The sequence below is a fragment of the Crinia signifera genome, chromosome 5, assembly GCF_055691185.1.
Source record: "Crinia signifera chromosome 5, ASM5569118v1, whole genome shotgun sequence".
Lineage (NCBI taxonomy): Eukaryota > Metazoa > Chordata > Amphibia > Anura > Myobatrachidae > Crinia > Crinia signifera.
In genome coordinates, this window is record NC_139221.1 from 12,615,821 (window position 1) to 12,630,215 (window position 14,395).

The 14,395-nt window shown below is 48.0% G+C and overlaps 1 protein-coding gene across 2 annotated transcripts in view; it reads right to left on the reverse strand.

Annotated features, from left to right (window-relative positions):
* PTH1R (parathyroid hormone 1 receptor) overlaps positions 1-14,395 on the reverse strand; it is a 249,146-nt gene that overhangs the window by 120,491 nt on the left and 114,260 nt on the right. For both annotated transcript variants that reach the window (XM_083186690.1, XM_083186691.1), the window contains exon 2: positions 2,321-2,417. In XM_083186690.1, the coding sequence (XP_083042816.1) occupies positions 2,321-2,417 (97 nt within the window). The remainder of the gene's footprint in view (positions 1-2,320; positions 2,418-14,395) is intronic.

A 14,395-nucleotide genomic window follows, 5' to 3' on the forward strand; every position in this document is an offset into this window, starting at 1 on the left:
CTGTGGAGCACAAGCTCCAGGCGCCGGAAGCTATCATGGCGCCAGAGCCGTGCCGCACCGCCAGCTCGACCGCTCCCTTGCAATACCGTCTGCCTGCTCTGTCTCCCCCGCTATCTCGCCCCGGCTCCCCACTGTGTCCGGGAGACGTGGTTCTATTTAAAATTCACTTCTCCCGCTGGACCGCTAGTCAATAGGTGCTTGCGGTCCAGCAGCCAATCAACTGATGGCTTCTGGACCACGAGCGCCTGTTGGCTAGCGCGGTCCAGCGGGAGATGTGAATTTTAAATAGCAGCACAGTGCGCGTCTTCCAGGTACAGTGGGGAGCCGGGAGCGGGCAGACCTGGCGACAGGGGGGAGGGGGTGTGCGGACTGCACACTGCACTGAGTATATGAATACAGCCGGGCAGGGCACCACTGACTGCCCGGCTGTCACTGCTGTCTCTGCCTCCTGACACCAGCGGCTGCGCAGGCAGCAGTGTCCGAGCCCCTTCTCACCCATCTGCCACCAGCGGCATCGTGATCAGTGGTGCCCTACCCCTTTCTCCCCCTCCTGGCGGCAGCTGAGTATGAATATAGCCGGGCAGGGTACTGCTCTCAGCCCGGCTATCACTGCTTTCAATGCGAGCATTAGCATTTCACTCTCCCCCCTCCCCCTTGGCCAGGAGCATTTAACTCTCCCTTGGCCATGAGTTTTTAAACCCCACTTGGCCAGGAGCATCCCCCCCCCCCCCTGTGCCAGGAGCATTTCCCTCCCCCCCTGTGCCAGGAGCCTTTCACTCCCCTCTGTGCCAGGAGCATTTCACTCCCCCACCCCCCCACCCCACCCCCCCCCGGCAGGGAATATGAAATGCCCCCTGGGCAACCAGCATGCAAACACAAGCTCCCTCGTGGCAACCAGTATGTCACTCCTGCAACGAGCATGTAGGTAAGCTGCACTTATGTGGCTTAATATGTACTTGGCATTACGGTGTGTGCCATAATGTGTACTGGGCATAACGGTGTGTGCCATAATGTGTACAGGGCATAACGGTGTGTGTTGTATAATGGGTACTGGGCATTACTACGCTGTGTGCTATAATGTGTACTGGGGCATAATGGTGTGTGCCGTAATGTGTACTGGGCATAACTGTGTGTGCCATAATGTGTACTGGGAATAGCAGTGTGTGCCATGATGTGTACTGGGCATTATGGTGTGTGGTGTAATGTGAATTGGTACTATTATGTGGCTACAGAGAGGAGGCTTTATTCTGTTGGGCTCCAGAAAAAGTCAGATAGGACCCCAATTTTTCTAAGTGAGGGGTCCCAGGGACCCACTATTTTTTAGGGTTTTTGTGATCACTGCACCCTCCCCGCACTATTACTCCCACCTTCCCTTTCTGCGAGCAATTTCAGTCCCCCTAGGCAACAAGCAATTTCAGTCCCCCTTGGCATCGAGCATGAAGCCCCTGGTATCGAGCATATAGGTAAGTGGCACTTATGTGTTAAATGTGTAATGGGCATTACGGTTTGTTAAATAGTATGTGATGGGCATTAAAGTGGCTCACCACTGGATCTGCTACTAGCGCTAGGGCTGGACCTGAAAGGGTTAAATATTGGTACTACTTCTGCTAATCTCCAGTCCTTTGGAACCAGACAAACAAGATTTTGTAGAGGCTTTACTAACATCTCCCATAGTTCCACCAGAACCTTCGGATTAAGCCCATCTGGACCGAGTGATTTATTTGTTTTGTTTTTGCAAAGCCTTAGCTTGTAGTGTAGAATTCACCACAGAGGAGGTCCATAAGGGGTCTCCTCTGTGGTGACTTCTACACTATAAGCTAAGGAATGGCAGAGTTTGATAAATGGAGCCTCCGGTTCCGGTTTTTAGGTAAATTGACTGAAATGAACAGTTGTTATTAGACGGTGGTGGTCATACCTATATACAGTATTTATCACACTGTGGCTTACCTACACTTTGTCACAACAACAAATTTAGAAAGTCTAAAGAATTAACAGAATCAGAGTCAAGGCCGAACTTTGTAACACAAGTTATAATGAATTTCCAAATCTTTATATTCAAATCTCTATGCCAGCTTATATGCAACAATAGTATCTATTTATGACCACATTGTGTCATTGACTGTTGTTTGCAGAGGTAGACCTTGTCCCCCTCTGTAGCATACAAATATTATTGCTATTAACCAGCACATTACAATATGCAAATAAGCGCTGAGCTCCACCTGGCCTGTTGGGATTTAAAATATAAGGTATCGTATTCCGTATGTAGCACACGTCTAGTATTGCAGCATCTGATACATAGTACAGTAGTTACAGTTCTCACCTTTTAGTTTAGAGTTCAAGTCTTTTTCACACTTAGTTTTTTCTGTAAATAGAAGGTGAATCTGTTCCTCTTTGGTGAAGACGTCATCGGCATCTATCTGGTGAGCAGAAAACAACAGCGGTCTTAGAAATAGGCAATCTACAATGGATACATTTCTGCAGAGATGCTGTAATGGACCTGACAGAATAACAGCTCGGCAACTATAATGATTGTGGGATGACAGTTGGATGTATGAATTCTGCATCATTTATAAAAGTGATTGACACCACAATGTACCTGTAATAGTGTCACAGGAGATTCACATCACTACACTGTGCTGCTGGGGGATCCTGCTTCTTCCACTATATAACTCTCAGTATGTGGCTTCCTGCTGCCTCCATTCCCCTCCTCACATCAGGTCACTGCCCCTGTCACATGCAGCCCTGTCCTCACTGACACATCACTCATCTGATATACTCTGTGCTGCTGGGGACCCTGCTCCTCCCACTATATAAATCTCAGTCTGTGACTTCCTGCTGCTTCCATTCCCCTCCTCACATCATGTCACATGCAGCCCTGTCCTCAATGACACATCACTCACCTCCTGATATACTCTGTGCTGCTGGGGACCCTGCTCCTCCCACTATATAACTCTCAGTCTGTGGCTTCCTGCTGCCTCCATTCCCCTCCTCACATCATGTCACTGCCCCTGTCACATGCAGCCCTGTCCTCACTGACACATCACTCATCTCCTGATATACTCTGTGCTGCTGGGAACCATTACTAATTTTATTACCATTCCCTGTACTTACTCCATATGAAAGTTTGGGTACTCTTTACTTAGTGCGGCGCCCGTCGCGGGCATCGCGGGTACATTAATGTATGGCCGCGACGCGACCGACGCGATGCCCGCGATTTCCCATTGAAACCAATGTTAAACAGGGAAATCGTGTCGGTCGCGTCGCGGCCGCACATAAATGCACCCGCGATGCCCGCGACGCGATGCTCACGATTTCCCATAGGGAACAATGTTAAAAGTCGCGATGGACCCGATTTTAGTGTTAAATGGCTCAATCAACCCGATTTGGCCATAGGAATCAATGTTAAATGGGCCACAGAGCCCATTAACCCTTAAATGTTCCCCCAAATTTTTAACGCCACCCCACGATCCACGCCAACCCGAAGCGTGGCGAGCGCAGCGAGCCCGCGAGGGGCGGCGGTACGCGTCCTCCGACCTTTTCATGCCCTACTATCCACGTCGGCGTGGTGTGAGAATATAATAGTGTGGCGAGCGCAGCGAGCCACCGAGCCCGAAGCGTGGCGAGCGCAGCGAGCCCCGCGAGGGGACGCGGATACCTTCACAGGTAGACGCGTCCCCTGGCGGGCTTCACAGGTGTCCGTGGCGACCCGGACACCTGTGAAGCCCGCGAGGGGACGCGTCTACCTGTGAAGGTATCCGCGTCCGCTCGCCACGCTTCGGGCTCGGTGGCTCGCTGCGCTCGCCACACTATTATATTCTCACACCACGCCGACGTGGATAGTAGGGCATGAAAAGGTCGGAGGACGCGTACCGCCGCCCCTCGCGGGCTCGCTGCGCTCGCCACGCTTCGGGTTGGCGTGGATCGTGGGGTGGCGTTAAAAATTTGGGGGGACATTTAACGGTTCATTGGCCCTATTTGGGCTGTGTGGCCCATTTTACATTGATTTATATGCCAAAATCGGGTCCATTGAGGCATTTAAGTGTCAAATCGCGGTCAATCAGGCTTTTTAACATTGTTTCCTATGGGAAAATCGCGGTGATCGCGGTCATCGCGGGCATCGCGACCATCCAATTTTACCCGCGATGCCCGCGATTACCGCGATTTTTACCCGCGATGACCACGATTTTGATCGGCGGCGCCGTTCTAGGTAAAGAGTACCAAAGTTTGTACTAACTACAATTTAGTAAACGGTGAAAAATCACAAGATCCCTTTTATAGTCTGGAAGGGAGAACAAGGACATGGTGTCTGTACACAGCAGCACATTATGTTGCATTATGGTCCCTGTTTTCCAAAATCCAACAAGACAGCGTCCCAGAACTGTGCCCTGGATGTTGGGCTTGATCGCTGTTACTTCTGCATTAAGGCAGGGTTGCCTACCTGACCCTCTCCTTCAGGGAGAACATGCTCTGTTCCTGGACTTCCCTGGTAATGTATGATTGCCATCACCTGTGGTCAGGTAGGTAATTGATAAGAAAGGTGTCACCACAGGTGCTGGCAATCATACATTACCAGGGAAGCCCAGGAGCAGAGCATTGTGTCCTCCTGGAGAGGGGCATGCTGGGAGGTATAGATAATGTAGGATTGCCATCACCTGTGGTCAGGTAGGTAATTGATAAGAAAGGTGTCACCACAGGTGCTGGCAATCCTACATTACCAGGGAAGCCCAGGAGCAGAGCATTGTGTCCTCCTGGAGAGGGGCATGCTGGGAGGTATGGATAATGTATGATTACCAGCACCTATGGGGAGCTAGGTAACTGATAAGAACGGTGTCACCACAGGTGCTGGCAATCATACATTACCAGGGAAGTCCAGGAACAGAGCATTGTGTCCTCCTGGAGAGGGGCATGCTGGGAGGTATGGATAATGTATGATTGGCAGCACCTGTGGGGAGCTAGGTAACTGATAAGAAAGGTGTCACCACAGGTGATGGCAATCATACATTACCAGAGAAGTCCAGGAACAGAGCATTTTGTCCCTCATGGAGAGGGTCAGGTAGGCAACCCTGCATTTAGGTGGGGTGTGTTCAATCTGAAATCTAAATTGCAGTGTAAGAATAAAGCAGCCAGTATTTACCCTGCACAGAAACAAAATAACTCTCCCAAATATAACTCTCTCTGCACATGTTACAGAGAGAGTTTGCTTTTGCAAACCAACCCGAATCCCCCCTAAGGCGGCAGATAAAACACTGGTCTGTATATTTGCAGTTGGTAAATGGCCCTGCTTGCACCAGCGGGCAGGTGGGCGTTCACAGCACCCCAGGTGACCGCACAAAAAGGTATCATTCAAGAAAATTGCAGCAATACAGACAAGAGACAAACTATTTCTTATGGTACAAAGCAGATTTAATTTCGGACATCTCCGGAGACTGGAATCAGCTCATCAGAGCAAATACCGGCTACTGCTTCTGTAGCCTTATTCATGTGGAAATCCGGAGAGCGCGTTGCTTAAAATATCAAGTGTGGAACAAGAGTTTTATAAATCGCCAACTTGTTTATTCTTTACCCACACAATACAGCTCACGCTCTGTGTGACCCAAGAATAAACCAATGTTGGGGCCCATTTGTCCCTGCGCCCCTCGATTGTACCGCCTGCATGTGTGTGGTCTACATAGCATGCATGTGCGGTGAGCATTGTTGGGGAGGGTTTCTGGGGAGGGTAGACCATAAACTCCAGCAGCACAAGGCCATCTGCAGATGACGTCAGCTGACAGTGTTCTGTTTCAATCTTGCTGGAGATGGAGAAAGGGAGCTCGGGGTGGGTTGGAGAGTTTGTGGGTTGAAAACTGTCACAGCTCAAAGTGAAAGTAAAAACTGTCACAGCTCAAAATTAAAGTACATTGCAGAAGCCGCCATTTTCACTGGCTTTTATCTAGTACATAAATAGATAGAAATCTTTTATATCATCCTCCTCTGAGGATTTGCTTTCAAAACAATTGTTATTCTATCAAATGGTTTTACTGGAAATGGCTATTTTACCGTCGACGACGGTGTCGGCTTGCCGGGCCTCTAAAACATACAGCAGTAATATTAGTAAGCAATAACCTGTAGCGAGATGACGGAAGAAGAAACAAATAGATTTCTCCCCACAGAGAGGTTATTTGTGGCGGAATATCACTTATACTGTACGTTATATTTCTGCAGGATGGAGACGGGAATGAAGACAGGCAGCTCTCCCCTGGGCCTTGTCTGCAGCACAGCGCGCAAAAATATTCTCGCCACGTCTGCAGAACATTACTTCCGCACGATGCAGAGCTGAGACACCTACAATGGACGGGAGACAATTAGGGGGTTCTTGTGACCAGCAGGCACACACACAGGGGAGGCTAATTATGAGGATGCAGCCAATCAGATCACTAGGAAAGTGTGACACTGAGGTGTGAGGCACTTCTATGTTGACAGTCCCTAGGTCTACCACTAAGAATGGTCGACATACCCATAGTCAACTTTGACAGAAAGTCAACACAATTGGTATGGTCAACATGGACATGAATAGTAACATAGCCACTGAATGCCAGGGAAGCAACGCTTTGTAGCAATATAACCAGTGCCCTGCTAATCCCATCCCCTGGGGAGAACAGATTACATACAGGACACTACAAAGGGGAATACATTTAATAGAGGATTGCTTGACTAAGCAGTAAGTGCAGTATAGTGATATCCATATAAAAGACCCCCCCCCCCATGTCACCAGCTCTCTGTGTATAGCATATTCTATTGACGTGCAATAATAGTGCAAGTGAGGGTGATAGATTGTAAGCTTGCATGCAGGGCCCTCCTACCTCTATGTCTGTTTGTTACTACCCAGTTTGTTTAATCACTGTAAATAATAAAATTAGTGTGATAGATGAAGAGAGAGAGAGAGAGAGAGAGAGAGAGAGAGAGACACAGTAGAACAATAATCACACAGGGTCTTCTTACATGTGCTTATGTGCACTCATCCATAGCATGCTGTTGATGCTGCTAGGGAATGACTTAAGTTGGGTGCACTCTAGGCGATATGGACAGTATCGTTAATGATCGCACATTGTCCAGTGTGCACATTCAATATTATTAAGGAAACGCACGGACGCAGGTCATTAATGACCCATCCTGATGGCTCTACATGCAGCTCAAACTGACAATATCGTCATTGACTGCGAGATGGAGAGAAAGATTATGGGTGAAATTTATTAGGATGAGAGATTCAGGAAGTGAGAGATTTGGTAAGAAAAGGGTTTTTTTTAAAGCAGCAATCATTTCTTACCAAATCTCTCACTTTCTGAATCTCTCATCCTATTTAACGTCCCCTATGTATACATTTAATTATATCAATCTGAAGAAGGTTTTTTTGTTCATTTTCTCTTTGAAGAAACTCAGGGAGCCCGAGGTGTGCTCCCAACAGCCAGTGCAGTGACCTAACTCGTGCATAGGGGGCCGTACGTATGAATGGACCCTCTCCCAAAGGAGAAGGGCCCCGTTACTCCCCTAACACCTCTCAGCCATAAGGCCGAAGAAGGGAAAAAAGGGATCGTGGGTCCTCTTCGTTGAAGCTCAGAGAGACCCTCTTTCCTCACTCCCGGAAGGGTTAGGACGGTGGTTCCTCCGCACCCGGAGGTTTGGAGAGACCCGCAGTAGGCTTCCTTCCGCCTTGCGGCTCGGAAATGCCCTCGAGGGACCACAGCTCTCCCCAAAAGGATGAGAGCTATGGTACATTGGGGAGTGGATGGCCCATAAGGGTCATACACACACAGCCCAAAAAAAACTTGACAAACTACAAAAAACGGAAAATGTGAAAAGTGACAAACGTGAGAGGGAAAATAAATAAATAAAGAGACCCCATCCAGAAGGCCGGGTGGGGGTGTGAAAAATTGTCCAACCCCAGCCAAAAGGCCCAGGGTGAGGGGCTATCCTAGAGGGAAAGTGTGCAGTGCAAGTGCCATACTTGTGCATAGTGCCATGGGGATCACCAGTGCAGGTTCCGGCACCCCCGAGTTTCCCCGGGGGCAGTGCAGCCTCGGGCTCCAGCCAGTCAGCGTCCGACCAAGTGTTTCTCTTCTCCACCAGCAGGCCCTTTCCGGCCCCCGGCATGGGAATGGATACTCCACCGGACTTTTCGATGAGTCTCCCCTGCAGCGGCCGAATAGACCAACTGAAGGTGAAGAAAACACCTACTCAGTCCCGACGTTTCTCCTCTCCCAGGGCTTGAGTACTAGGCTGGGCTTTTCGCTGTCTCTCTGGCCGAGGGCGACATGCAGACCCCCGGAACCAGAGAGCAATCTACTCGGTGCAAAGCTTTTCCCGTCTTCCTGGGATTGGATACTAGACCGGGCTTTTCGAGTGACTCTCCCTCAGAGGCTATAGACCCCCGAACAAGAGCCCCAACTACTCAGCCTCATGCTTCTCCCCTCCCTACCAGTGGGGGAGTGTCCCCCGCCCCCCATGGCAGGGTGTAGATACTTAGCGAGACCTTGCACCCACCCAGAACATGAGGTACACTACGCCTCCTGATGTGTGGCACAATGTGTAATGGGCATAACGGTGTATGGTCTAATGTGTATTACCACGCACCTTTTTGTGATGTCATGCCTCCTGTCCATGAGGCCACCCCCCCCTTTTCACCATGTTGCTTCGCCTTGCAAGGGTCCATCCTACTTGAGTATTTGGATCTGGAACCATCCATTACCATATCTCTAGATTCTAGTAGTTTGCTATATTATTTCCGCAGCGATCACCAGATATATACGCTATGGAAAGTGTGTATACATCATGCATGACGGTCTTTATCGCACTGGCATACACTTGGAATGTCCCTAAGTTGAAGCTATATACAGGGAATCAGTAAACTCCCCGGCCGCTGTGTCTTCTGCGCTATTCCCCCTGCGGCCACTGATGTGTTTCACAGATCACTGCTTAAACTGTAACATCATTTAAAGAATTAACTTGATTAAACAGATAAATTAAAGCTTGTCTTTCACATGGGCAGAGCAGATTGCCATCGCCTCTGGGTTACTGACAATTTATAAAGCAGGAGATTATTAATGTTGTGACAGGGGCTGTCTCCTTGTATCGTCACATTATAACTCATATAACAAGAGGAAAACGCTTCTTATCCAGAGAATTCCAACAGCGGTGAGGTCTGTATTCCTCACACTATATATCTACTGCATCTATCTATCTATCTATCTATCTATCTATCTTCATGGGTGAAATGCAGAGGCGTAGCTAGGGCGGTGCCAGCGGAGCGTGTGCTCCGGGCACAGAAAGTTGACATGGCGCCGGAGCCACACACCGCGAATGGCAAGCCTGCCCTGCTGTATACCGCCCGCCCGCTGTCTGAGTTAAAATTCTACAGAAAAATGGCTGCCGGCCTCCTGTAATGAGGACATCTAGTGCAGGAGGCCGGAAGCAGGAAGTAGCATGTGTCTGCGTTCCACGGACTTGACTGTCTGCTGCCGTCGAAAATGGAGGGCCGCACTTTGGACCCCCCTGGATTCAGGTCAGCGTTGCCCGCACCCCCGTCCCCCCTGTCCATGCCGGTTCAGAGCCGACCGCCCCCTAACCACCCCCCACTTGCTGAGATGTTTTTCCTCCATGTGCCATTTCTTTTCTGCCTACCCAGTGCCACCGAGGGGAGGAGGGCTGTCAAAGGCGCTTCCACTGCCCCACTGCCAGGAGGTGCCACTCCCCTGCCCACCATGGATCACGGCAAACTCCATGCCCCCCCCCCCCCCGGGCCGTGGAGTAGGTCAGCGGCCGCATCGCATCCACCTCCCCTCCCTGGATCGGGTCAGAGCGGAAGGGGGAGGCCGGGAGGGGATCACCTGGGGTGCTGACCGGGCCTGCACCGGCCCTGGGTAAGACAGGGGGAGCAGTCTGTGGTGTCCTATTGGTAGACAGGGGGAGCAGCCAGTGGGGTCCGATAGACAGGGGGAGCAGCCTGTGGTCTCCTGTTAATATACAGGGGAGCAGCCTTTGGGGTCCTGTTATTATACTGGGGAGCAGCCTGTGGGGTCCCGTTATTATACAGGGGGAGCAGCCTGAGGGGTGCTGTTATTATACAGGGGGAGCAGCCTGTGGTGTAATTTTGATACAGGGGGAGCAGCCTGTGGGGTGCTGTTATTATACAGGGGGGGGGGCAGCCTGTGGGGTCCTGGTATTATACAGGGGGAGCAGCCTGAGGGGTCCTGTTATTATACAGGGGGAGTAGCCTGTGGGGTCATGTTATTATACTGGGGGAGTAGCCTGTGGGGGTCCTGTTATTAAACAGGTGGAGCAATCTGGGGTTCATATATAGTAATGTAATAGGGTGGCGGGCGTGGGTGGGGGGCGCAAAGCATGCCTTGCTCCGGGCACTGTGGCACCTAGCTACACCGCTGGTGAAATGTAAGAGATTCAGAAAGTGAGAGATTTGGTAAGAAATGCCCAGTTTTTTTTTTTAAAGCGGCAATCATTTACACTGCAATATCAATTACCACGTGCAGTGTAAGTGATTTATATAAGTGACTGCAGTCACTAATATAACTTTTGTTCTCGGCTCATCAGCCTCTTCTGTCATTTCTCTGCACATCCTTGTGGAAGGACCTGCAGTAGAGGCTATATCTTGCCCTACCCCTGTGATCCGTCCACTTCTGCTAGTGTATGAGCTGTGAGATGTAGATTAGTAATCTTTAGTTAAACACACAAAAACCAGAATGCTAAAAAGATTTTGAAATATGATTTTACCGAGAGAAGATGGCATTTGCTAATCACATTTATCACATACTGTATATTGTGAGTGCGAAAACATATCACCGCGAATAGTTACAGACAACAAATACAGTATTGCAGGCATCAATTTTTAGTAACATACTGTGTCAGCTGGCAAAACCATAACTCGTTAATCGATATTAAACGGAGGATATCTACTTTTAATCTCATAGTTCCCTGTATAACCGTCCTTTCCGTATTGTCTCCTCTCATTATGGTGTTGTGTCCTTGAACAAAATTGGATTAAGCTTAATTACCCTGAGCAAGCAGATATGCCGGTCTAATATGAATCAGAATCTGTGGGGCTGTATCACACTCCATAATGTTCCTCCATAATGCAGTAGATGCCAGGGCGTAACTACCATAGATGCATGGGGTGCAGCTGCTATGAGGCCCAGAGATGAAGGGGGCCCATCTTTACTGTATATATAAGTTATATTTGCTACATACATTTTCATCATTAGATACATAGGGGCCCTTACAAACTTTGCTATGGAGCTTACAAATATCATAGACATGGACGTTCAAATTTTACTGTAATATAATCGCATTCACCAATCTAAAACTCAACATAGTCACAAGGTCCACACCTTGGTTAAAGCCCAATACTCACTAGTGCAATGTTTTTCAACCACTAGTGTGCCTTGAGCTGTTCTCAAGTGTGCCTCAAGATTTAGCCCCCCATTTATCATTGATCGCATTTACAATGCGATCTGGGCGGAATATTACCGCCCAGGATCGCATTGTAAAATGCGATCATTTTGCCCCGTGTATCATCTTCCAGGGTGCAGGGACAGGGCTCCGAAAGGAGCCCGTCCCTGCGAAGCCCTGACCCGGAAGCCGGGGGGTCTGCGCATGCGCGGTTATGCGCTAACCCCCCCACGACCCCGCTGACCGCACTGACGCTCTGGCAGTGCGATATGTAGCCATAGGCTACAACGGGCTATCGCCACATTAGAATGGCGATAGCCCAGGGGTGCGATGCTGGGCTGCCCGATGTTGATACATCGGGCAGCTTCGCATCCCCCATAGAAACCTATGGGGGAATGCGGCCGGTGTCGCTGCAGGGGGGGATCGCAGCAGGGATCGGAGATTCCTGCTGCGGTCCCCTTTAATACATTTAGGTGATACTTAATATTTGCGGTTAAACCCGGAAAACTAGTGTTTTCGTGGATTTAGCCGCAAATATTGCTTGATAAATGGGCCCCATAGAGAAGCCCACATCAGTTTACAGCCACCATAAGTTCAACTGTTATTTACTGGTCTCTTCTTTTCATGTAAAGGGCCAATGTATTTTATTTTTGTTACCTGTGGGGACCAGTGTGATTGTTTTTTTGTATGGGGACAATAAGTTTTTTTTCCTGTGGGGGCCAATGTGTTTTTCCCCATGGGGATCTCATGGTGTGCCTTGGCAATTTTAAAATCTTATTTAGTGTGCCGCAAGGTAAAAAGGTTGAAAATCACTGGTCTAGAGGATAGAGAAAAGATATCTCTCAGAAAGAGTTTTTCTTTTTCCTCATCCTCTTGTGTGTGCACTCAGTGTCGTTAATGATGCGCGCTGCCGAACCTCGTTATCGAACCTGGCGATCTCCTGAACATACAGGTCAATTTGGTTATATAACCAACGACCCTCATGTTCAGCGGGTCTTAGTGAACAATATAATTTACCGATATCAAGACCAGCTCATAGATGCAGTCCCTGGTGCAGAGCGACCCCAGGAAGTCTGATACCGACACCCCGACAAAACAGCCAGGCACGCCTGTGTTGCTGCCACTTCCTGACTGTCAAATAAATCCCCACAGCAAATTATAGTGCTAAGGTACTTTGGCACGTGTACATTGCGACAGAGTCTCTTCACTCAGTGGTGTTTATTGCAGTGCACATGGTTTTGCCCATTTTCTAAACAAATTTGTACTGCGATCAGATCTGAATAAGGGCCAATGTGGCATCCGAATCAGGCACAACGGACCAAAAGCAGAAACATAAAGTAAATGAACAAATTAGATTAGATTTTAGGCTCGCTCGGCCAGTTATTCTGTGTAAACGTTATATTTGTCTGTACTGTACTTTACGGATTTAAGTTCCGGGCAGCGAGTTATTTCACAGCTGCTCTGTACTATGTCAGGTATAAGATGTAAGGTGTTTTACATTAACAGTCGGAGACAGACATCATATAAAACTAAATACAGCACAGCTCTATCAACGCGTCTCCCATAATGAAATCATTCAATCCCAAACGTTCTGTCGTCCTGCGGTCTTTCTGGCTCTCTAGGAATTGCGTTTTAATTAGTCACCCTTCCAGAAGTGGGTGATTCAGCCGGCGCACGGCTCAGTCTAGGCACGCTGCCAGGCTCATAGAAAATCAGATTGTATTGGAATCTTATCTAAAGTTGCCATTGACATTTACAGAATATCTGTGGCTCATAGTGATATATATCTGGGGAACAAGCCCCACCCCCTTCCCCCGTATCCACATTCCCCTCTCTTTTTTATTGTAGAATGTTTTATTACTTATTATTAACGCCATCAGATTCCATTGTGCCTTACAAGGGATATAGGTTGACACCTATATTATTTATTAAGTTTCTTATATAGCGCACACATATTCCTCAGCGCTGTACAGAGACTATTATTACCAGTTATTATATAGCGCACACATATCCCGCAGCGCTGTACAGAGACTATTATTACCAGTTATTATATAGTGCACACATATTCCGCAGCGCTGTACAGAGACTATTATTACCAGTTATTATATAGCGCACACATATTCCGCAGCGCTGTACAGAGAATATTATTACCAGTTATTATATAGCGCACACATATTCCGCAACGCTGTACAGAGATTATTATTACCAGTTATTATATAGCGCACACATATTCCGCAGCGCTATACAGAGATTATTATTACCAGTTATTATATAGCGCACACATATTCCGCAGCGCTGTACAGAGAATATTATTACCAGTTATTTATATAGCGCACACATATTCCGAAGTGCTGTACAGAGTATTACCAGTTATTATATAGCACACACATATTCCGCAGCGCTGTACAGAGATTATTATTACCAGTTATTATATAGCGCACACATATTCCGCAGTGCTGTACAGAGACTATTATTACCAGTTATTATATAGAGCACACATATTCCGCAGCGCTGTACAGAGAATATTATTACCAGGTATTTATATAGTGCACACATATTCCGCAGCGCTGTACAGAGAAAATTATTACCAGTTATTTATATAGCACACACATATTCCACAGCGCTGTACAGAAATTATTATTACCAGTTATTTATATAGCACACACATATTCCACAGCGCTGTACAGAGATTATTATTACCAGTTATTATATAGCGCACACATATTCCGCAGCGCTGTACAGAGACTATTATTACCAGTTATTATATAGCGCACACATATTCCGCAGCGCTGTACAGAGACTATTATTACCAGTTATTATATAGCGCACACATATTCCGCAGTGCTGTACAGAGAATATTATTACCAGTTATTATATAGCACACACATATTCCACAGCGCTGTACAGAGATTATTATTACCAGTTATTATATAGAGCACACATATTCCGCAGCGCTGTA